The following is a 26,645-nucleotide window of genomic DNA, read 5'->3' on the forward strand; positions in this document are numbered from 1 at the left end:
TGACTGACATACCAAAATGTAATGAAATGGAAAGCTGAAGCTGTTAACTATTGACTCCACTTCTAATTTCTACTATTGAACATCTTTAAGTCTTTCTTTTTCTCTTTCTGTCTCTTTCTAATATGCATATAATGAATCACATGTAAATGTGTATAAGTTATATTCAAGTATAGTTTATAGACATAAATCTGAATAAAGACATAAATATATGAAAATATACTTATGTGCTTACACACACACACAACACACACACAGGCCTCTCTTAGAGTTATAATTCAAAAGGAAAGTAATAGGGAATTTAGGAATTTGAATTTATAGCACTGCTGTGAAGAAAAGCAAGCATGTAATATCTTTAAGCTGTTTTTGAACCAAATGTATTTGCTCTTCCCTGCACAGTAAAGCCAATCTATTGACACTGGATTGTAAAAATGAAAGTACAGTGTTTATTGCATAGCACCAAGCAAGAAGAATCCTAAAGGAAATCCGTCCTGAATATTCATTGGAAGGACTGATGCTGAAGCTGAAGCTCCAATACTTTGGCCACCTGATGCGAAGAACTGACTGGTTGGAAAAGACCCTGATGCTAGGACAGATTGAAGGTGGGAGGAGAAGGGGACGACAGAGGATGAGATGGTTTGGATGGCATCACCGATTCAATGGACATGAGTTTGAGTAAACTCCGGGAGGTGGTGATGGACAGGTGCCGGTGCCAGCTGGCAAAGTCGATCAGGTCCCGAGAACGTGCACGGCGGGCCTAAGAAAGAAACTAAAGCAAGAGACTACAACAAAGATGGGGTCGAGAGGTTCAGACACGTCTCCACGAAGGGATGCAGTCTGACACCAACTTTATTCAGCATCTCATATTTATACAGAAGAGCGTGAGAAAGACAAGACAGTTGACTTTTTTTCTTGGTTGGCCTATACATCTTACAAACAGTCACAAGAAATCTTGAGAGCATGGGAATGGCTCCCTGTTATTATTTCTTATACCAGATAACATTTCTCTGTGCGTGAGAAGTTTGCACAGAACTCCAGGTGCCTGCAGTAAATAAGCGCCTAATCTCTGGGGTGGCGGGACAGAGAGCTATGTTTGCAAGCAAACCCTCAAGGACTGAGGCAGCTCCCAGAGCTGTGTCCTTCGGACAAAGGACCCCATTCTCACGGACAGCTCCCCGCAGACAGGGAGGCCTGGCGTAGTGCAGTCCACAGGGTCACAGAGAGTTGGACATGGATGAGTGACTGAACTGAGCTGAAGCTAGAAGAATGGGCACCTCATGTTCAAAAGTTTCACACTTCTCAGTGGCTTTCAGGGAAGGAATTTTAAAGGCTATGTGAGGAAGGGGACAACAGGGGCTCTGTTCAGCTCATGCAGAATTCTCACATTGGTTGGCTTCAAGGTGAAGTTTAGCATCATTAATCTTCTGGCTTTCAACTGGTCTGGGGTCTGTATACTTGAGGTCAGCAATTTTCATCTGGTGGGTGTCTGCTTTATGTAAGAACAACTTAAAAATGTGCTTAGTCCTTTATCTGTGTCTTTCAGGGAACTGTGAGTTCTCTGTTTCTGCTAAGTGGCTGATTTATAGTCTGCATTGCTGCTAGTTTCCTGGCCCAACAGCTATTCTTCGTTTCTACATCTTCATATTTCCTAGTCATTAACTCCTGAGCCAGTCTTTTGAGACCCAGGGGAGGCCTTGGATACTAAAGCAAAAGCTTTTTTACTTCAAGGAACAACAGAGGCTTGTATACAGTTTCAGCACCCCCCGCCTTTTTTTTCTGATACTCCTTGGTCTCGAGAGGAGCAGGTTTAGGAAAAGAAAGGGAGCAAAGTTTGGATAGAGGGGTTAATCATAAACTCAGTAGAGGCACTCAGTTTTGAAGGATGAAACACAGAGTCTTGGCAATAACCAGGAATGTTGTGGAAAAGAACGTCTCACATGCAGATGCTGTTTTGGTCTGGATGGTCATCTTTTTCTCTCTCTTTATCTCTATACAGGAAAACCTTGCTTTACTGTTCTTTGCAGATACTACATTTTTACAATTAGAAGTTTGTGGCAGCCTTCTGTTGGGAGACTACTGGCATTAGTTTTCCAACTGGCGTTTGCTCACTTCTGTGCCTCTGTGTCACATTCTGGTAGTTCTTACAGTATTTCAAATGTTTTCATGATTATTATGTTTGTCATGGTGATCTGTGATCAATATTCATTGTTGTTTTTGTAATTACTTGGGGGTGCCAGAAACTCAGTTCAGTCACTCAGTCCAAGTCTTTACAACCACATGGACTGCAGCTGACAGGCCTCCCTGTCCATCACCAACTCCTGGAGTTTACTCAAACTCATGTCCATTGAGTCGGTGATGCCATCCAACCATCCATCCTCTGTCATCCCCTTCTCCTCCTGCCTTCAATCTTTCCCAGCATAAGGGTCTTTTCCAATGAGTCAGTTCTTCGCATCAGGTTGCCAAAGTACTGGAATTTCAGTTTCAGCATCAGTCCTTCCAATGAGTATTCAGGACTGATTTCCTTTAGGATGGACTGGTTGGATCTCCTTGCAGTCCAAGGGACTCTCAAGAGTCTTCTCCAACACCACAGTTCAAAAGCATCAATTCTTTGGCCTCAGCTTTCTCTATGGTCCAACTCTAACATTCATACAGGACTACTGGAAAAACTATAGTTTTGACTAGATGAACCTTTGTCAGCAAAGTAACGTCTCTGCTTTTGAATATGCTGTCTAGGTTGGTTATAACTTCTCTTCCAAGAAGCAAGCATCTTTTAATTTCATGGCTGCAGTTACACCTGCAGTGATTTTGGAGCCCCCCAAAATAAAGTCTGCCACTGTTTCCACTGGTTCCCCATCTATTTGCCATGAAGTGATGTGACTGGATGCCATGATCTTCGTTTTCTGAATGTTGAGCTTTAAGCCAACTTTTTTCACTCTCCTCTTTCACTTTCATCAAGAGGCTCATTTTTCCTTCTACACTTCTGCAGTAAGGGTGGTATCATCTATGTATCTGAGGTTATTGATATTTCTCCCAGCAATGTTGATTCCAGTTTGTACTTCATCCAGCCCAGCATTTCTCATGATGTACTCTGCATATAAGTTAAATAAGCAGGGTGACAATATACAGTTTTGATGTACTCCTTTCTCGATTTGGAACCAGTCTGTTATTCCATGTCCAGTTCTAACTGTTGCTTCTTGACCTGCATACAGATTTATCAGGAGGTAGGTCAGGTGGTCTGATATTCCCATCTCTTTCAGAATTTTCCACAGTTTATTGTGATCCACACAGTCAAAGGCTTTGGCATAGTCAGTAAAGCAGAAGTAGATGTTTTTCTGGAACTTTCTTGCTTTTCCTATGATCCAACAGATGCCACAAACTAATAGCACCCGTATAAAGAAGCTGAACATAACTGACACATGTTGTTTGTTCTGTATTCCTTTAGATACAACAATATTGAAATTAGGCCAGTTAATAACCTTAGGATGGCCTCTAAATGTTCAAGTAAAAGGACAACTCAATTGATCTGGCAAACTGCATTATTCTCTTATTTTAAGTGCAATAGCTGCCCCAGCCTTCAGTAACCACCACCCTGATGAGGCACCAAGATCATGGCAGGACCCTCCACCTGCAAAAATATTATGATCCACTGAAGCCTCAGATGGTGGTTAGCCTTTTTTTTTTTTTAAGCAATGAAGTGTTTTAAGATATGTAGTTTTTAGACAAAATGCATGCTATATAATAGAATATATATTTATAATAGAAAACATACTATATAATAGAATATAGCATAAACATAACTTTTTATGTACACTGGGAAACCAAAAGTTTGGGGTGGCTTCCTTTATTATAGTTGCTTTATCAGGGTGGTCTGGAACCTGACATGCAAGATCTCCAAGGTATGCCTGCAGGTCTGTATAGTTGTCTCTCAGTATCTGCGAGGCATTGGTTTCAAGGCTTCTCATGGATCCCAAATCTACAGATGCTTGTATGCTTAGTTGCTCAGTCATGTCCAACTCTTTGCAACTGTTGCCCGCCAGGCTCCTCTGTCCATGCAGTTCTCCAGGCAAGAATACTGGAGTGGGTAGCCATTCCCTTCTCCAGGGCATCTTCCTGACCCAGAGATTAAATCCATGTCTCCTGCATCGGCAGGTGGATTTTTTACTGCAAAGCCACCAGGGAAGCTCAATCTAATCTAACCTAATGGAATCTAACATAAGCAAGTAACTCATTAATCAATGCCAGTCTAGCCAACTACTTTTTTATATATAGATATAGATACACAGTCTTATGGGGCTTCTCAGGTGGTTCTAGTGGTAAAGAACCTGCCTGCCAATGCAAGAGACTTAAGAGACATGGGTTTGATCCCTGGGTCAGGAAGATACCCTGGAGGAGGAAATGGCAACTCACCCCAGGAAATTTCTTGCCTGGAAATTTCCATAGACCAAGGAGCCTAATATAGTCCATAGGGTTGCACAGAGTCAGACATGACTGAAGCAATTAGCATGCATGCAGCATACAGTCATATATATATATATATATATATATATATATATATAAAATATATATTAAATATATAAATAATATATGTATAGATATGCATGTCTGTAGTATCTGCATGCCTGGATGCAATCAACCTCAGATCAAAAATACTGAAAAAATTTTTTTGGCAACTAAACAACAGATTAGATTAGATTACATTAATTGCATGTATATTATTATATATGATAAACATATATTTGATAATTCTTTGATGTTGTGATGTTTATATTTACTTAGGACAACATAGGATTATGGTATTTATCTTAATATATGAGAATGTTACAGAAAATCTACCAATTGAATCAAATCACAAAATAAAATATATTTTAAAACAAAAAGTTAAGATATGAAGTAAGTTTGTTCTAAAATGCAACACTTTTTCAGAGAAAGACAATTGAAAACTTTATACCAACTAGTCGAATGTTAGCTGTGAAACAAATAGTGTTGTTTGTGAATGCTTAATCTAAATGCTCTGAATGCTCCTTTTTTCTTCTGGTGTCTATGATCTCTGCCTCAAATTCTTCTGGCTTCCAAAGCACACCTTTTTCCTCAATGGTGTCTAATGATCATTAGGAAAGGAGAATAATCCAATTGGTGAACAGATCATTGTTATTGACACTACCAGTGTGTCCTGAATCCAAATTATGACACTTACTTGCTGCCTGATGTTCCCCTGTTGGTAACTGTATGTAGGCCATAGATACATACAGACAAATTAAACTATGGGCAGAGTGCACACAGGCTCCTATGCATGCAGCAAACATGGACAAACATACCAACTTAGTTCTCATTGGGTGTGTAGGAAAATGCAATTTTCTGATCACTCATAGTAAGAATTCTGCACCAGCGAAATCAAATGCGTTAGACTATGTACTATATTTTTAGGCTCGTGACTTACCATAGCATTTATATAAAGTTATTCATTCAACTCACATTTGTTGAATACTTTCTGTATACCTAGCCTTGTGCATATCCCCATGAAGAAGACAGCTGCTCTTATTATTTGGGAAACTAAGCGTGGGTTTTGACCCAGGACAGCCAGGACACTCAGCAGCCTTGGCTGGAATCATCAGAGGAGAAGGATGACTAATGTTTGTTCTTGTGGGGATGCTGTCTTGACTCTGCCTTGAGTCCCTGTAGACTCGTCTGCCACAGCGCCTGATGGAAGTGCTGATTCCCACGTCTCAGCATCACAACACATCCTCCCATCCCACCCCATGTAGCCCTCTCAGCTCATCCTTCCGGATTCTCAGGGGACTTGCTCTGGGTGCAGGGGTCATTTCTAGATTCTCTCCCAAGCCACACTAGGCACCTCAGGAAACTCTGAGAGTGACACCGGCGTTCCTTACACCCCGATCTCTTGGCAAGGTTGCCACTGACTACACGTGGTGTGCAGGTGAAGTGCAAATTCATTTTCTGCCTCATTCCTCAAATACAGAAGACAGTTTGAATTGTTCCCCTCACCCCACTGTGCTCCAGTGAAACAGACAGGCAGAAACTCCCCAAACACTGCCTCCGCTTCCTTTCTTCTAGACACCTCCTGAAAACCTTCCTTGAATGTGTTACATCTCTCAGCAGGTGTGATGGCTTTGGAGTTTGGCCGTTTTAAAATCTGAATCTTTGCTCTCAGAATAAGCTTGTGGCTCAGCTGGTAAAGAATCTGCCTGCAATGCAGGAGACCTGGGTTCGGTCCCTGGTTTGAGAAGATCCCCTAGAGAAGGGGAAGGCTACCCACTCCAGTATTCTGGCCTGGAGCATTCCATGGACTGTATAGTTGATGGGGTCACAAAGAGTCGGACACGGCTGAGTGACTTTCACTTTCATTTTAGTAGGCAATGCCCTTTCCACTTTAGCCATGAGAAAGCAACAAAGAATACATTCCATCCCATACACATCACTGGGCTGCAGGAATATGCTCTGTGGGAACTTTCATAATCCTGGTTACCTTACATTCAACATGTATCTTTAGCAGGTCATTCAATCTCATTGCTTCTGTGCCTTTCTCTGTCTGCCTTCCTTAGAAAAATAGTAGATCCCAAATCAGAAATAGTCCTTCTTGAAGTGTTCGCATTGTCTTTGTGAATATAACAGTAATCAAAGAAACATGTAAGTCATTAATGTTTTTACTACTTACTGTTGTTTAAAATTGGAGAAGGAAACAGCAACCCACTCCAGTATTCATGCCTGGAAAATCCCATGGACCGAGGAGCCTGGTGGGCTACAATCCATGGGGTCGCAAAGAGTTGGACATGACTGAGCAACTTCTGTGTGTGTGTGTTGTTTAAAATATTGCACTTTGAAAATGCAGTTGAAGCATGTGTCCATGTGTGCTCAGTCGTGTCCAACTCTTTGTGACCCTCTGGACTGTAGCCTGCCAGATTTGTCTGTCTGTGGGATTATTCAGGCAAGAATACTGGAGTGGGTTGCCATTTCCTCCTCCAGAGGATCTTCCTGACCCAGGGATTGAACCCATGACTCCTGCATCTCTTGCATTGACAGGCAGATTCTTTACCACTGAGCTACCTGGGAAGCCCCTCCAGTTGAAGAGTATCAGGAGGCACATTTGAGTTTGCTTCCCCTCGCCCCCATGGAACAGAATATCTGCTTTATTATAATACAGTTCTAACTGCATCACTATAAACTTTGACACTGGCAAGACTCACCACTGTTTAACATTTGTCTACTAAAGTTCCATTTGTGAAATAAAGGATTTCCATAGAAAAATTACTCTTCTGTGGAAGAATACTGAGGTGAGGACACTTTCATGAAATGTCTGTCAAAATACAACTGTTTGGGAGTCACAGTTCTCCCTTCGGAAGAAAGAAAGATCCCATAGAAGAAGAATGGGGAAGGCAAGAATGACCCCTACAGAGATGGATTAGGACGGGTGGCATCTCTGTAGAGTCATGAAAGATAACGTATGCATCTGTACATGTGACTATATGTATGTTCCTGAGAGTTTGTGTGTGTATCTGTGTGTACACAGTCATGTGTTTGTCCTTCAGCCTAAGGACCTAGAGACTTTGTTAAAGAGCACGGTTCCAGTGTAGCATCTCCACACAGATTGTTTATGAGTTGCAAGCAGGGAAGCAGGGGACCAGAGTACAGGAGGACCACTTAACCCTATAGTGGAGAAATCGGATAGCACCTTGACCTAGTTCACGAGATTAACATAAGTGAGGGTTCAAAGATCTCATGCCTCTGGATACCATGCCCTGAGAAGGACAACATATTTCAGCCCGGGATGTATAACCTAAACTCAGTAGGAAGAAACAAAGACAAATCTAAAATGGAGAACATTCTATCAGTTAAAATAGGATATATTCTTCAAAAAAATAAATGGCCTAAAAGTAAAGAAAGGCTTTGAAACAGTCTCAGTATAAAATAGACTTAAGAGATATAGTAGTGAAGTTCAAACTTGACCATAAGCTGGATCCTCAACTAGAGATGAAAATGCTGCATAAATGACACTACCAAGTCAGTTGACACTGAATACAAACGATGATTAGATAAAATATTGTTTTAATACGAAATACTGAAGTTGACAGCTATATTATTCATGTACACATTAATTCTTAAGAAATATGCACTAAAGAGTTTCGGGGTAAAGAGCCCTGATAAGTGTGGCCTAATCTGGATAGATAGATAGATAATTGAGAGAGAGAATGATAGTTTATAGAACAAAGCTAACAATAGGTAGATCTGGATGAAGGGAACAAGGGTATTGTATGTACTATTCTCATTCTTAATGTTTTCCGTGGGCTTAAAATTATTTCCATGTAAATTTTAAAGAGATTATTAATAATCACTTGTTAACATGAAAAGGATGCAGTTGTCAATAATAAGGATTCTGAGGATTTGAAGACTGGTGGGGTAATGTATGAAGGTGATATCAATGCCAACCGAAATTCTTGCCCTTTCCCAATCAACAGAAATTGATAAGAGACCAGTCAACCTTTGTTTCTTGAGGAGACTTTTATCCATGTACAAGCATTGCAGCAAAGGGACTCAGGTCCCAGCCTGTCTCAGCAGAAAATACTTGTTTTTGAGTATGCTCCCCCCACCCCAAAAGTGTGAGCAGTAATGCCTTAAGGAGCTGGGTTCCGTGGAACAAATTCTGAAAATGATCCAGAGGCCCAGGCTCAATGCTGATCCAGGAAGTCTGTCATTGGATATCATGTCAGCTGGGGTTTCATATGGTATTTGCTATGGAAGTTCAAAGTCAGAAGGGATTGATTAGAGGCCTGGAATGTATATCTGTCCAAAGCTGGGTGGTATGTAAAGCTGGCGGGGAATACACAGCATGTTTAAGTTAAAGTCATTGCTATGCTTACAATGATGGGCTATTTATTTATTTTGGAGTGCGGTAACTAGCATGGTTATTGCATTTACCATTTGCAAACCACATATTTATATTCAAGGCTTATGAGAAAATAAAAAATTGTGAAGAAATTCAAAATTTGCATATCTGAAATGAAGGATTTTCTTAACTCATCTCATAGCCTCATCTCACCTGATCTTATGTCAGGCTGTGTATAGTCTTGAATAATTCTATTTGGTGTGAATGCATGTTTGCTGCAAATGGATGGTGTAATAACAGGGCACTACAACACAACAGACTCCACTCAGGGTCTGACATAAAGCACTGCATATGCACCATGTTTCCTTTATAAAACCCGAGAACTTCTGGATATAGAAACATATCTGGACATAAGTGTTTTGGTTAAGTGATTGTGGACCTGTGTTTATCTGATTTCTTTAATGAACAAGCTTTTTATCCTTGATTAAGTAAAGTAATAGTTGCAAGAGAAAATGGAATGCTAGAAAGTAAAATTGAAATTAAATCTTGAAATTAATTTAAAGGACCCAGATTTGGGCAAGATTGTAAAATGATGGCTTCAATAAAGACAATGTGGTAAATTATCCATAACCGTACTGCCTACTTGAATTATAAATAGGACCATGATGTACAAATATTCTAATTGTGTTTCCTCTTTTCCTTCTGCAGTTAGCAACACACAGGCAAAGGCATACTGGCAAAGTAGAAAATTCTCCAAGCTAAGAATTTAGATTAAGAATCCCACTCTTAATCCAGCCATTACTCTAGTCATTTAGACTCCTTGACCAGTTTCCTCAACTGTTAAATGAAATAAGTAATTTAGATTTAATGTAAGCTCTCTTCTGAATTTTAAAATGAATGGTTCTAAAATTTCGCTACTTTATATTTGTGTTCCATGTGTTTTTACATTCTTATACTATGTGATTCTAAAAATAGTACATGGTGCTATATTTCCTTAAACTGTAAAAGATGGAATTCTGTTTGTTTCAAGAAAGAGAACCTACTTGTACTAATCAATTTCTCTTGTAAACAGTGCAAGTTCCAGGGCCAGTAGAAAACCTGCAAGCTGTATCTACCTCACCTACCTCAATTCTTATTACCTGGGAACCCCCTGCCTATGCAAATGGTCCAGTGCAAGGTTACAGACTGTTCTGTACGGAAGTGTCCACGGGAAAGGAACAGGTAGGCGAGAGAATGGGCCCCACACCTACACCTCTCGGAGAAACTGCAGGAGATCTGCAGGCCCTTGATACAAGCCAGTATCCAGCACATTAATTGGATAGCCGATCAGTTTTAAAGTAACTGGTATTGAAAATGTTCAGTAATTAAATTCTGGTGGGCAAATGGGCAATGAGGTGAAATCAATAAAAAGGATGCCGATGTTTTGTTTGAGTATATCGCAGTCTGGGCCAGGATACCTTTGAATAAGCCCATCTGATCCCAGAAAAATATTTGTATTTCAGTCCTTATCTTAAAAGATGATCAATCATATTCGGTGACCTCAGTGAAATTGCTTTTTCATTCACGTATTTAATGTGAATTCTGGCTTCTTGTTGTTTTCCGTATACTTTACTCCTGAAGACTACATTCCTCCTCCTTTCATTTTGCTTCTAATCTGTGGTTAGCACAGATCCTGGAAAATAAGCAAATTAGATTTTCAAATAAAAGTAAATGAACCTTTATGGCGACACATGAAACTGGACGATTCTGTTTTGTTAACATGTATATGACTATTGCGATGTTTACTTCCAGAGTCTCAACTTCATGTAACAAAAGATACGTAGCTAGTGGGTAGTTAAATAGGAAGGGCCCAGGAGTGATCTTGAGATCCTGGAGTTCTTACCCTGTGTTGTGAAGTCTGCCCAGCATAGTGTGGTCCTCATGCTTTCACATACTCTGCAGGATAGATATTTTTCATTAAAAAAAATTTTGCATTCGTTCTATCCACAGCAGTTCCTAGTTATAGCATGAGAGTGATTAAGAGATCCTCCTTTGCAATCAGTCATTCATGTTTGTTTACTGTTCCCAAGCTATTTTGCTCTTATTTTTAGCTTTCTATTCTACCCTTTTTCCTACACATTTTAGTTCTTCAATAACGCATTTTACCAATCCATTTAAATAATATTACCCAAGATAAATGTGAGTGTGAGAATCATTGGAAAGAGTGACATAATGGGTCTTCTGGAGCAAACTGGCTCTCAGTTCTCAGTGAACTTCACCTCCAGCACCTCATTTCTTCAGCTGTGAAGTGCTGAAAACACTTCAACTTAACCTCCCAGCATTTTGAGAGAGAATAGCCAAGTATTCTTTGCTATTGTAGCAAAGTATCTGTCAGTTTCAAGAGCCATGAGTATATTTCAGCAGGGGAAGGAAGAATTCTATTGTTTCTTGGGAAATTAGTTCATTTCAGGTATAGGAGCAACTCTGTTCCTGTGGCTTCATGAGCTGCCTTCTGCCTGTCAGAGTTTTGGTGTGGTTGTTAATACAATACACTATTCAATGTATTGGGTGGCATTAAACAAATTGGAACTTAATGACTGTGAAGACAGCATGGTGTTAATTTAACTAGGAGTCTACAGAGTGGTTCGGTCTTTAGTGGAGGAGTATGTGTCACCATTTGGGTTTTATAACAACTCATAATAAGGCTAGAGTGTTGCTTTGTGAATGAGAGTCTACTATCAATTCACTGATTGCTCAGAATGGCTGCCATTTCTGCTTTAACGTGCCTCCTGAATAACAATTTTGGTGTTTTATCTCTCCAGAATATAGAGGTTGATGGGCTATCTTATAAACTGGAAGGCCTGAAAAAATTCACGGAATATAGTCTTCGATTCCTAGCTTATAACCGGTATGGGCCAGGAGTATCTACTGACGACGTGACAGTGGTTACGCTTTCTGATGGTAAGTTATAGACAGTGGAATTTGACTCACTTATTTGTTATAATAATGAAATAATATTGAATGCATGTGATAGATTCTGTGCTCAAGGGGTCCTAACTAAAACTTAATGAAATAGACTAACATACATTAGAAATTTGGCTTATTCATCAAACCACTTATTACAGTCAAATTTAAACTTTGAAAAAGTATGCACTCTGAATCAGGATGTCCTAATTAGTCATTTACAAGAGGTGTGACTACTGCCTAAAAGCTCAAAATAATTTTGTGTGTGTGTTTTCCTTTATTCCTATAAATACAAACACATTTGTGCATGTGTGGGGGCTAATTTACATCAGCATCTTTTGTTTCTCCTTCTAAATGGTGGTAGGTGATTACATGTGTTTAAATAATGGACAATCCTCCTACATATACCTCCAATTTAAAAAAAAATCATGAAGATATAGGCCAAATAATCCAATATTGAAAGTAATAAAACTGAACCTGAAAATTTATATTTTACTTTTACCTTGCCTAGCAAATGAAAGATCAGACATATTTTTTAATGCCATAAAAAAGAGGAGGAAATCTTAATGAAATAGATGAATTTGACAAAGCAGTAGCAGAGGTAACTAGAGATCTAAGAAACGGATGATAATGAAATGTTAGAAGTTTAATGAAAAGTGAAAATAAAGCATAGCAGAGTTGATGATATGAGGCCAGTGACAATTCAGGCAGGTGCAGAAATGCAGAGCTGTGACCTCTATGAATATTAAAAAGGTGGCAAGCTATTTCTTTTCAACAACAGTTTCCGTGTTGGTGTGTATAATTCCATAAATTATTGATCTTGTGAATTTCAAAAAATGACTTCAGTTTGTGATTCGTTCGCCAATCCACCATGCTTTAATCTCAGAAAGTATCTGAGTAAATACTCCACACAACATCAGTGAAATGAGGAAGCACATGCCTGTTCTGAAGGACAGTGCAAAGGAGACACAGGAGTAATGTTCATTTGCAATTTCAATATAAAAAATATATATCTGACACCACTTTGGTATCATTTTTAATGTAATTCCTAAGCTCATTCATCTGATTCTGTTATTGAAGACAGAACGGAATATTTATTGGCAGAATAAATTACTTCACAACTTATAATTATAAAAATAAAAGGAAAACAAATGAAAATGAATATTTTACATAATTTATGTAGATTTCTTTCACACTCTGAATGTAATGCTGTGGCCTTATTCTCTACTTTGGTTTTAAATGTCATAAGTGAGAAAGATAGATTATTACTCATTAATCCAAGACTTGTTATTTAGAAGTGTTGCAACATATAGGATTTAGAAAATGCCTGTCATTTAAATAAAAGGATTTCATGAGCCTCATCAACAAGCATCACTGTGCGAGAGGCCCCCAGCCTCGCTCTGTCAGGTGCCTTTGATACAGAAAGCACGCATGCCAGGGGCCCCTAGGACTGGGCACTCTGACCTCATCTGTGCTCATCTTTACAATCACTTCATCTCTTTTACTTCAGTCCGATGTCCTTTCCTCTCTACTGAAGCTCTCCATGCTGAGGTCACATGTAGATGAATTTAATTATAATTATAGTCACCCACTTCCTAGTTGTACTTAATAAAGCCATATTCTCCTTGACTTTCTAGATGTTATAAAAAGCAGATATTGTGAAAATTAAGTGGGTGATACATATAAGCACCTGAAACATGAGCATGGCATATATTTAGATGTTTAATAAATGTTATTATGCCAGTGTCTCTCTTTCTCATTATTTTAAATGTTCCTTAAATGAGAGGTGATGTTATATTCATCTCTATATCCCTTCTTACTCAGTAAATATTTGTTGAATTACTCAGGCAGTTCAGCCAAACCTGTACAAGTGTTTGTAAGTATAGACTCATCTTTAGGACTTCCTATTTGTGAGACTCATTTAACATATAATTATGTCTACATATGTGTGTTACAGAGACCTTCATATTTCTTATAAAGCCCTAGAAATTCTTACTAAAAAATTATTTGGGGCCCATAGAAAAATTGAATTAAAAAAAATGAAATGCCAACTGTTTTTCTGAATTAATTATCCCAAAAGTATTCTTGTTATGGCTAAGATGCTTATTAAAAAAATTTTACTCTAATGAATTGTCATTTCTAATTTAGCTCCACTTTGTTTCTCTGGGAAGAAACATTGTTATTGTTCAAATTCCTCCATCCAGTGTATCATTGGTTTATGATGTTGTGCTTTTTCAGACCCTTGGAATTGTAGATGTCGACTAAAAAAGATGCACAAGTTGAGAGTTGTGAGTTAGTTTATTTGGGGTCAAAATGAGGACTGCAGCCCAGGAGACAGCACCTCAGATAGCTCTGAGAGACTGCTCCAAAGTGACACGGGGGGAAGGTAGATATATAAAAACCCCTTTTGGTGAAGGGGGAGTTGAATATCATTAAGTACTTGTTTTATATCATTAAGTACTTGTTTTACAAAAACTTTTTTGCTAGTCATAAGGATCTGATGTCACCATGAAGGGATTTAAAAGGATTGAGATCATAAAATCAGTTCCTGAAAATATCTGACTATCTAAAGACCTGTCCCACCAGATTCCCTGGAGCACAGAGGGCCTCACTCCACCCTGAACTCCCTCAGAGGCTATTGAAGGTTAATAGCTGCAGTAGCATCTGTCTACAAAGCGGGAGACCCAGGTTTGATCCCTGGGTTGGGAAGATCCCCTGGAGAAGGAAATGACAATCCACTCCAGGACTATTGCCTGGAAAATCCCATGGACAGAGGATTTCAGTCCATGGGGTCACAGAGTCGCACACGACTGAGCGACTTCACTCAGCATAGGGTTCAGTCTCCTCAGAGGCAGATGGCAAATGGCCTTCTTGTTCAGTCTGCTGGTAAGGCTCTTGGCAAGTGCCAATTTGTAGTTGGCGTAAAGCATCAATCTAGACGGTCTAATATTTAGTACAGACTGTGAGTAGATTTGCCCGTTGGTTCCGATATACTATCTCTTGAATTAGTTGACATAAATAGGTTATTTATAGGTTTTATGAATTAATGAGCATGTATTTGCATCCATGCCAACTTACCCTATGTCCGAAGGCATAGGGACCAGATTTTGTGGGCAAACTCAACTATAGGAATGTGCTTCTTACTTTTATCAGTAATATTTCTTGAGTATTTATTAGTGCAAGACCTGGCTCCACATACTTCACAACACTGTATTTTTTCCTACTTTATAGACAACAAAACTAAGATAGAGGTCATAAATGCTAGTCAGCAGAAGAGCCAGGTCATGGAAGCTAGTTAGTAAAGAAGGAAGATTCAATGTGGAAAAATGTATTTCTCTTATTCTACAATAAATGTCTCATATTAGTTCCCTCAAGAAAAATGCTCAGTTATATATAAATTCTTTCAATCCACAAATTGTGTATACAGGACAGCTCAGGCTTGCTAAGGAGAGGAATTCAAGTGATTATATGACTCATTACAAATATGGGAACTTAATCTACTCCACAGAATGCTTCATCATCACGTGCTTAAACCAGCATGTTCCACTGTATTAAGAGGAGTTTCCAGATCAAATGACTCTGATTGGCTTTAATGAACTTATTGTAAATGATAAAGTACTTGACATTTTGACGAGAAAAGCAATGAACCATGTCCTTCCCCTCTGCTTCATGAAACAAGGAAGCGTTGTCAAATAAGACAAATAAAGTCCCAATAGATAAATGTTGAATTCCACTCATTTTCATTAATCCTGTCTGTTGATATCTGTTTATTTGTAAATACTATGAAAATTGATAGTGTAAAGGAGGAAATAATAACTAAAAATACTGTAGAAAACATTGTTCACTTTCTTTCCTGACTGTGTAAAGCAAGAATAGACAGTGTGCTATCATGGAAAAATAAGAGAAATTTGTATTGTAAAAAATAGACAAAAATAGACAACACTGTTGTGATATTTTTGTGATAGACAAAAATAGACAACACCTTTGGGAGTTCATGGCTTTAAATTCCTAATACAGAAAATTATCAGATTGTGGTAGTTTACTTTTTCTTATATATTCTTGGTCTTCTGAGATGAGGAGCTAAATATCATTTGTAAGCTTTATTAAAAGGACATTTAAGGGTTTCATATCGACTAGCATAGCACCTAGAACAAAATGCATGATAAATTTAAGATACCTTCCCTTTCCTCCAAAAATCTATGTTACAATTTTATTTGGTGATAATGTATAATATAATGTAAATGTTATAGTATCAGATGAAACATAAACTAGAGGTATTTTTCATGTTTCTGATTTGTTGTAGTTTTAGTATTAAGACTTTATTTCCAATCTTCACTTTTAAAGAATTGCATTTCTGGTAAGCTGTACAATTATGTGATTCAGAACATAGTATTGTTTTTTGGTCTGTACCTATTTTAATTTTTATTGTGCTATAGAGTAATTTGAGTGTGGATCATATTAAATTCTTCCTCATTGTGAGAATATAATTTTTTTTTTAGTTCTTCTGATCACACAAATTGTTATTTCCAGCCTATGTTTAATCTTGTCTTGGTACTGTCACTTTAGAAAGCTTTGTATCTATTAAAACTTAGCATATGTTTAACCCTCATAAGGAGTTCTTCTTCTTCCAGTATTCCTGCTCCTAGGTATATAATGAAGGAAATGAGTGCAATTGTCCAGCAAAAGCACAAACTAAAATTTTCAGACCAGTTTTATTCTCATAACTCCAAACTAGAAATTGATCCAAATGTCATTCATCAGTAGAATAAGCAAATATAAATTAGGGCAATTATATATTATAATACTATAGACCAGGAAAACAAAAAGCTATTGCTACTTGCAACAATATGAACGAATCTCAAGAAATAACAATTATCCAAAGAAGCCAGCCTAGGGGGGGAAAAGACAACAACTATGGTTTTGTTTCTAGTGACCTCAAAATAAAATAAATTAATTTCTGGATTTAGAGGTCCTAAAAGTAGTGGCTACTACCAGAAAGATATTAACAGAAAAGGGACACAAGTGAGCTTTCCAGAAGAAGATACAGCAAATGATATGGATAATGTTCTATATCTTGATCTAGGTGGCATTTAAATGGAAACGCACACACACCATTTTATCCAGTCATAGATTCTGAAATATTTGTGCATTTTCTTATATGTTATAGCTTAATTTAAAAAATACATTTGCAAAAATAATGAAAATTTTTATTATTGAGTAAATTGATTCATCAGAACCCTAAACGTGAAAAATATTTTACTAGAAACTTATAATCTATTAATTGATTAATTGAACAAATACTTGCTAAGTGTGCCCCCATGTGCTGGACACATCAACGTTGGGCGTGCAGCGTCAAAAGGACAAAATTTCTGGTTCCTCTGAGGGTTATATACTGTATTTGATAAGAAAATAATAATATAATCAATGAATTTTAAAATAAAGTCTATCTTGTAAATCATTAAATATCTTTTTGAAAGAATACTTGTTGACCCAATTCATGAACAAGCCTCTGATAAACATTTTATCACAAGTTACATTGATATTAACTTTCATCAAGTACTAAGACAAGAAGTTCAAAGTCAAAACAAAAGAAGTGATTATCCTTCCCATCATGTACAGAAAGGTCTAGGAGCTAATATTTGAGTAAGTATTCATTTTTTTGTTTAATTATTGAGTCAGGAAATATTAATTGAACGTCAGTTTGATGGATATAAAGATTAATCAGACATATATCATATCTTCATAGTGATTCTTTTTCAGAAGGCAAAACCAGAGTAGGACATAAATAAATTCAGGGCAAATACAAGTACACCAGGAAAACATAGATATTGTCCAAGTTCAAATTAAGGAAGAGAAACTTAACAAAAATAGCACTTAAAGTTTTCAGGATGCTGAAAGCATTTTTTCTCTATTAAATTTATCAATTTTTCATGAAAAGAATACTCAGATTCATACATAGTAAGCATTTATCTTGAAGCATTTACTGAAGCTACTTATATTCCTGTTGTGGGGCAGAAATCTTTAATTTTTTTATGATTCACCCATTACATCCAAATAGTACTTGACATATATCAGTCGTTCAGTGAATGGCTGTCTTAGAATTACCAATGTGATAGAATATTCACTTTTTGATATAGTAAATATCCATTTAGAAGTATTATACAGGAGGTTGTACATCTTCTTCCACCTTCCATGAAGTAGCGAAACAATTGAAATGCAAGTAGGAGAAACAAAATACCTAGAAAACCCACAAAGAAAAAGAAATTGCTCCCTTGTTAATAGAATTCACTCACCAAATGCTCTCCAGTAACCTGCTTGCATTTGTGACACATGGGTTTAATTACAAAGTGTGAAAAGAAAGGGGATATGTTTCCTCTTTTCACTTTTTAGGGGATAATAAAGTTTGCATTAAAGGGATTAAGCAACAAGAGTGACCATTAGAATGACATATTTCATCATAAAACCATGCAGGTCCTGAAAAGCACAATATCTTAAGCCTTTAAAACCACTCCAGGAAATCTCCTGTGTGGTTTTATCGGTTCCTCTGGGAAGGTTATCACCAGGAAGCTGTAATTAAATGGCAGTATTTAGTATCACTGCAGGTGCTTTCTTGCCTAAGTGTTTTGGAGGCTCCCTAGATGAATAACTGGCCCACCAAGAGAGAAAAATATAAACAAATGCAGTTATTTTCCATCTCTCCAGGAAAATATTGAAGTGCCACCTAGAATCACCTACCTAATTATTCTTACAAACTGTGAAAAATATGTGCTTTCTCTTTTCAAAGAGGGTTGGGGTTTCTCTTTCATGACTTTGGCAATAACTGGTCTCACCTTGTTTGATTTCTTCTAGTGCCAAGTGCCCCTCCTCAGAACGTCTCGCTGGAAGTAGTTAATTCGAGGGTGAGTTGTGGAAATGTTTACTACTTCCTTACCTATACACGTGTAACTTGCATTCACCCAGCTATACTGCCTGGTGGATGGCAGCTCCCACGTGAGCAAATGTCCCAAAGCAACACAGTGCGTGGCACTAATCCCACGTCCTCCACACTTGAATTAAACAAGAGGGTTGTTCTCTTCCAGTATACTTCATTCTATAAACGTTTTAACGATTAAAGGTTATTCCATTAAGTAACAGTTATTTACTCACCTATATATATCAGTACAGGACATTATGTGCTGGGTGGAAAAATTGAATGTGGGAATGAAAAAAGCAACTTCAAGAGATGGGATAAGGAGAGACCTTGTTTCCGGGTAGATTTAGTTAGAATTGACTATTTCATTATCATCCCTCTTCTCTTATAGACGTGGAGGGCTGTTCTTGGGGTCTGATAAGGTTATATTTATGAAGCAGTGTTTCTCAGTGATGAATGTTTTCCTGGCCTGAAAAGTTGATGTAACTTTCAAAAGGGCTTAAATTAGGCTGGGTATAGCTAAACATAAAGAGTTTAATGCCAGAATCAGTTTTCTGGAAATATCTCCTTATTTCGAGGGTATCTCACTCAGCCTTGGAAACAAGCCTAAGCCATGTAGTAGACTGATCTGGCTTCCTTCTTTCATAATCTGATCGTGTGCACCCAAGGAAGTAATTTCACTCTCCCTGGACCTCAGTGAGGAGGTTGGCCTAACTGTTCTCCAGGCTGTAGAAGACAACAGGGATATTTAATGTGTCTTAGAGAAAGTCATACTTTGGTATTTAATCCTAGCTTTCCCTTTTAGTAACTGTGTCTGATGTTAGAAAATCTCAAACCTGACTAAGCCCCAGCTTCTATTATATATTCATGTAAGGTGAATGTTAATTCTTCCCTCATTGATTTGTCATGAGGAAGTAGTAATATACCATATGCAATGGATCTAACTTAGTATCAGTAGTTGTGACTTCATTCAATGTAGAATTCCTCGCCATATTTTGCAGATGCCTCTGATGAAGTCATAGTCTGTGATTTTGATCAGATTTACCTCTGCCAATGAATTTATCTTTTGGAGCTAATGAAAAAATGTCTCTAGAAAATGGTTACCCTTTATATTTTTAGGCACTAATTGCATGCAAATGAATGAAACAAATTTAAACTTAGAAGGAAGAAAAATAAGTGAATTAAGGGAGAAAAAATTAGCTAAAGGGAAATAACCAGAAATAGACATTACCCTAAAAGTGACATTATTATTTACAACAACGTTAAATGTTTTATAGCTGTGCTGTTCTTGTTAAGAGATTGCCAAATCAAAGTCAAGTAGATTTTAACAATTCTTGTAGGTTGCCATTGAGTGAATCTTGGAGACCATATTGTAGTTTCTCTTGTTTTAATGACTCATTTTTATTAGACTTTCACCCTCTGTATATCTTTCCTCCAGGACAGAACATAGAAATTGATATAAGCTCTTTTCGCATGTATATGCTCATATCCCATAAAAGTCTGCTTCAGCACAGGATAAATGTTTTCCTCTGAATGTGAATAAGGCATTACTGAATGACTCTAGATGCTATCTTTGAATATGAATTTATTACTTTCCTATAAGAGGGAATTCCTGGATGGCAAAATTGACTTTTCAACTGATGTGTGTGTATATGTGTGTGTGTATATATACACACACAAATATCATAGGCCATACTCTTCTATACTGTGCAGTGTTTGCAGCAAGCAAATATTAACATTCCTGATTCTGTCCTCCTGAATTTATCTCTGTAGCATTGCACTACCATAAAATTTAACTTGTTCATTAGCTTTTCAGAATGAACACAGCAGAGCAAAACACTGAAAACCTTCCTACTCTCTCCCTTCCTCTCTCTATTATCGTCTTTCCTAGCTTTTAAGGAATTATAAATTATTTTTCTTGGATTGTTACCAAGAGGAAAATAACTGGGTGATCAAACACTGTTTTATCATCCCCAATATGTTGATGCAGAGAAAAACACTAACAATATTCTATTTTGATATACTCTTCTTTAAAAGAAGAGCTCTCAAAATTAATATTTGCTCCTAATGATTACCATTTCAAGGAAAAAAATGCTTGTTTAAAAAGAAACGTTGTAGTTGAAAAATTGACATATTCTTTTTGACCAATAGAATTATGAGTTTTATGGGATTTTTATTTAATATAGTAGGAAGAGTCATACTTTAAATTTTTATCTATGTCATATCAAAAATTATGGAACTTTTGATTAACAGTCAAGGAGGAGATGTCTTGGTGTTTGCACACAGGTGGCTAAGATTTCTGTACATAGAACTGAGAAGTGACTACAAGATATGAGAGTTTCATTTATAGATATTTGTTATGGTATGGCCATCTATAAGCCAAATGGACCAAAAATCATATTCCAGGACATGCGAAAAAAGTGGTCCTAATACACTGAGATAAAGGACCAAAGGAATTTTCTGGTCCAGCGTAGTAGATTGCCTTTATAAAACTAATCACTAAACAGACTAGATTCCTTTTCTGTATGCCACCTGTGAACACGTCTTATTTTGAAGGAACAGCTTGACCTATAGATATTATTTTTAGTTAATGGTTATGATTAGATGGTTATTTTTCTTATACTAAATACTTTTTTTTTAACAAGAAATAACATCTTCACTAGAAAAGATAAAATAGTGACTTACTGTATGTTATTTAAAGTGCAACTTTTTGTTAGCAAAACTTACTGTAAGGATAATTTTCTTAAGATTTTATTTTGAAAACTATTATTAGAAGAAATAAATATTACAACTTAATTAATTGGTTGGTATATAATGTACAGCTTGTAGAATTCAAAGGGCTTATTAAGTTGGCGCTTGACTGTTTTCCTTTATTTCAATACAGAAGTTCTCAGAATAAGACAATTTAGGGTATACTGAGATTCAAGGTATTCTTGGTGTTTGGACTCTTTCAGTAGCTCTCTGAGATCTTGAAAAGCACTGTGTTTTGGTTTCATTTATTAATTTAATGTTACTCTACACTTACTATATATCTACTGTGTGTGTGTGTGTGTGTGCGTGTGTGTGCACGCGTGTGTGTGTGTGTAAATATAAAGGTAGGGACCTAACTCAGTCTTTCCCTTCATGGAACTCACAGTTTATTAAGAAAACATGGGAGAGAAAATTCAGCTTTCATCTAACCACATTTAATCTGTTGTAACTCTTCAAAGTAGACATTTTATCCTCCTTGATAAGATGAGAGAGCTGGAGAGAATCTCTAAAATCTCTCGTGGCTTCCAAACATCTCTGAATGTATTTTCACTTGTTATACCTTTTCTGAATCATTTTATCTTTACAGAATTTGAGAAAACGGCACAGGTATATTGATTAACTCACATGGCCAGGTATTTATCAGCTGAGCACGATGGGGTGATTACAAGGAAAGAATCACTAAATCCAAATAAGAAGAAAAAAAAAAAAAACACTGTAGAACTCCAGGCATGGGTCATTGTGCACGTTTAGAGACTTCAAGCGCAGAATATTAGACTCCTCTCATTACATCACCTTCAAACCTCTCCGCTGTTGAAACTGTTATCCTTCACCTATGTGGATGTCACCTGTCCACTGTTGAAACTGTTATCCTTCATCTATGTGGATGTCATTTAGCCCGCCCCAAAAGGGTTACCCAGTTCGTCACTCCAAGTTCAATAGAATGTGATCGAAATCACTACAACAGTAAAAGATGTGACTGGTTATCTTTTTTAATCTTAAGGCATTTCATTTCCCCATGTTTCAGCATAATTTGGCATGCTTTAATAACTTGAAAATTAGTTTAGCGATCATGAAATTCCCTTTACCCAGAAACTACCCAAAGGGAGAATTAAAATAGCAATTTCCAACTTCAGAAAGCAAACTGATCATTTTGGTCCCAGATGTTTTACTGTCTTTTAAAAAGTGATTAACTAATTAATACTTTATTAACACAAGGGGAATCTTAAGCATTGTATCATTGAATTAGCCTCAAAAGGCTGTGTTTCTCAATATGTGTCATGACAGGAAGGGGTTTGTTTGTTTGCTTTTCAATTTAAGATTTGACAGATACAGAAATATTTCACTTTTTTTTTTTACTGGAGTGTAGTTGATTTATGGTGTTATGCTAGTTTCTGCTATATGGCAAAGTGAATCAGCTATACATGTACGCACATATTCAAGAAGGGTTTTGACCGAGGTGTGTTTCTTCTGTCATTGGGCTAGTGATAAAATCAACAGAAGTGATGGCCCAGTGGAGAGCTGAGTGAGGCTTTTGCATTTGGTTCCCAACTGGGATGTTCACTTGTGTGAAAATAAGGACAAGGGGATAGATTGGAAGAATGAAAACGGGCCAATTGAATTATGTTATTCTGTAGATCTTCTATTTTAGGAGCAGGGTCTTTGTGTGTGTGTGTGTGTGTGTGAAATTGAGATTGTCTTTCCTTGGCTGTGCAGAGGGCACTTGCATTAACAGCACTTCCTGCTGTATCACAACCTCCCTAAAGCCATGCTGTTTACACAGGTGTTCCAGAACCACTCCTATCATCTCACTGTGATTGTAAATGTCAATCTCTCTCTTCTGTGTTGTGTAACGGCTTTCGATTGGTCATGAAAAAAGCTATTTTGGTTTTTCTCTTTGAATCATCGCGGATCCTTCAGAAGGTACATTTTGGCCACTGAGTTATTTGGAGCCAGAACTCTGTGTCCTTCCCTCACAAATATAGTGAATTTCTGAAACAAATTTAATGTGGGGAAGAAGTCATAGGAGACCTTTAGGTGACCTTAGGTGACCTTTAGGTGATTGATTTCACATAAAGATAAATTAGAAACAAGCATTGCAATAATGCTTATACTCACAAACTTCATACTGATATTTGTATTCAATCATAATACACAGACCATTTCTGCTGGACTATGGCGTGTTGAATTCATTTGAAGTAGATACAGATCTCTTGCATTTTTTTAGTTACTGATCCCTTCATTGATTCATTAAGTAACTGTTCTTTGAGCATACAGAAAGTCCAGAAACAGTGACTGAAAGTCTTTGGGAAAGAGCATAAGGTAGGAGCATAATTCTAAGGAAGGGAATGTTTCCCAATAGTTCTTAGTGTCTAGTCATTGTTGGTGTTTGTTGGTTGGTTGGTTTCTTTTTTGTCTAAAATTTGTAGACTAGACAAAAAAAGTGTGGATATACATTTTTGTATTATAGTAAAATAAGGCAATATGTAATAATTCATGAGACTCCCTCAAAAATAAAGTTGTATTTGGTCTGTAATTTGTATAGAACCTATATTCAGATATCTGCTATCCTACTTACTCTTTTGAAAAAAAATTTTTTTTAATTGTGGTAAAATATACATGGGCTTCCCAGGCAGTGCTAGTGGTAAGGAATCCGCCTGACAATGCAGGAGACACAGAAGATGTGGGTTTGATCCCTGGGTCAGGAAGATCCCTTGGAGTAGGAATGGCACCCAACTCTAGTATTCTTACCTGGTAAATGCCTTGGGCAGAGGAGTCTGGTAGGCTACAGTCAATGGGGTTGCAAGGAGTCAGACATAAGAAAACACAAAATACAGATAAAATGTACCATTATAGCCATTTAAAATACACGGTGTATAGGCATAAATACTTTGATATTGTTGCCCAGTCATCACCATTCATTTCCAGAACTCTTTGCATCTTCTCAGACTGAAACTCTGTAGCCACAGTATAGCAATACTTCATTCTTCTTCCTTCAAGCCCTGGCAACCACTGTTCTACTTTCTGTATCTTGACTTGTTTTATTTAAAGAAGAGAGGAAACCAGTACACAGAAAATTTATTATTGCCCTTTCAATTTATCTTAATAGAGAAATAAAGAAGTTAGAATTTTAAGTCTTCACTTTCACGGGGGAATGAAGGACTTCATGACTTGCAGCGGTTAAGAACAGAGGCAGATGCTCTGGCGGGTGGAAAGAAACACTCCCTTTCCGTTGATACTGCTTTCAGCTTACTTCTCTTACACAGTCTCACATTAATGAGTTATTTTTTAAATCTACTGATAAAGCCAACTCTCAAAGTTAACAGTAAAGAAGCAGAAATACCTGCATGGGATTGTTCTGGAGGAACTCTGGGAAACGTAATCTTGGTCATCAGCATCAGTTTTATATCCCATCATAAGTTAGATCAGAGCTCTAGGTAGTAGCTACATTGATCCTTTGATTTATTTTGAACATTTGAAGTCAACAGTTTCCACCTTTTTTTTTACTGAAAACATGATAGATACATTATGAATGAGGATATTAAGACAGTAAAAACATTTGCGTAACTAAATTTTAATAATATGAATGTATCATACCATTTAAATAAATTTCACAAATAAGTCGAAGAAGAGGACACTCTTGAAATTCTAAGCATATCTTTGTATCACACCATCACTCATTTCCTTAGGTACATATGGTACTTTTCCAAGCAATGATGTTTTTAAAAACTGTGAGAAAAATAAGTCCTCTATCAAAGATAAAAGGCTGTGAAAAGTGTTTAACTCTGCTTTGCCCAAATGACCTCTTTCTATGAAAGCATTTTGTAGTAAACACTATCTTTAAAACCTTTTTTATCTTTTATCATAACATCACGATATCCATTCCAAGGGGCTTCCCAGGTGGCGCTAGTGGTAAAGAACCTGCCTGCCAATGTAGGAGACATGGGTTTGATCCCCGAATCAGGAAGATCCCCTGGAGGAGGAAATGGCCACCCACTCGAGTATTCTTGCCTGGAGAACCCCGTGGACAGAGGAGCCTGGTGGGCTATGATTCATGGGGTTGCAAAGAGTCAGAAACGACTGAAGCAGCCTAGCACGCGTGCAGGCATTCTTTCCACACCAAGCAATGTACTCTAAAAATCGAATAACCTTATTTCCAACATTCTTACCTGAATTAATTTGAAGTAAAAACAAAACGTACATGAAAGAAGAAGAAATTATGAAAAGCTAGAAGTGCATCTAGAAACAGTCTTTATAACATGCCGATGTGCGTAACTAAAGAACAGGGAATTAAGAACCATCGAAGACATTTATTACATCATTTGAATAAGAGACAGGATTAAATCTTGATATCTTTATGAAATTTTATAATGTAAACAGAATAGAAAAACATTTTCTAGAAGTTCTCATCTTCTCACTTCAGATACCTGAATACATCATTGTTTGCCGTTGTGCATTTTGAGGTTATTATATTTTGCTGTTTCCTAGGTCTAGTTACTGCCCCTTAGCATACCTACATAAGGCTTGTGACAAAGAGTCTGAAATCTGTGCTAGAATACCATTCTCTTTGGAGTTCTAATCCTGCTTTTATATCACCTTGTAATTTGTACTTCATCCATTTCTAATGGATCCAATTCTGATTGGGTCTGAAGGCAAAGCTCACTTTAGCCTTTCCATGAAATTTAATGAGATTTCCCTCAAGTCATACATTTTTGAAAAGTGGTAGGTTTAATATTGGACTTAAATTAAATGAACCTAGGTTTAGTGATAAGATCTCTGATTTTAATTTAGTTCATAGAAGTTGCCCTTGTAGTTGGAATGGTTGATGACGTAGAGGACAAGAAACAGGTCTAGTCCTACCAGTAGGTAAAAGCAGTTGCTAAGTCTGTAATTTGATTTTAGAGATCTTGGAACATTCAATTCACTAGTATAGCTTAAAGTATTGTTTACCTTAGAAAACAAATGTTGAAAAACAAATCTTTCATCTGAAAGATTTAAGACATTAGCATGAGTATGGTAATTAACATTCTTGGCACATATTTAAGGAGCATCTAATTATAACCATAATAATAATAATAGTAATAAGGACAGTAATTTTTCAGCAGGTGTTTTGTGCCAGACAGTATGTTAAGTAATTAAAGCCCTATTTACTCCTTATAATAACCCTATAAGGTAAGTATTGTTTATTAGATTAATGGTTAGAATATT

At 37.1% G+C, this 26,645-nt stretch overlaps 1 protein-coding gene across 3 annotated transcripts in view; it reads left to right on the forward strand.

Annotated features, from left to right (window-relative positions):
• The window catches only part of DCC (DCC netrin 1 receptor), a 1,303,205-nt gene that overhangs the window by 913,430 nt on the left and 363,130 nt on the right, over nt 1–26,645 (forward strand). For all 3 annotated transcript variants that reach the window (XM_027525589.1, XM_027525591.1, XM_027525590.1), the window contains exons 10-12: nt 9,909–10,057; nt 11,638–11,776; nt 18,629–18,678. In XM_027525589.1, coding sequence (XP_027381390.1) covers nt 9,909–10,057; nt 11,638–11,776; nt 18,629–18,678 — 338 coding nt within the window. The remainder of the gene's footprint in view (nt 1–9,908; nt 10,058–11,637; nt 11,777–18,628; nt 18,679–26,645) is intronic.

Source organism: Bos indicus x Bos taurus, chromosome 24, assembly GCF_003369695.1.
Source record: "Bos indicus x Bos taurus breed Angus x Brahman F1 hybrid chromosome 24, Bos_hybrid_MaternalHap_v2.0, whole genome shotgun sequence".
Classification (NCBI taxonomy): Eukaryota; Metazoa; Chordata; class Mammalia; order Artiodactyla; family Bovidae; genus Bos; species Bos indicus x Bos taurus.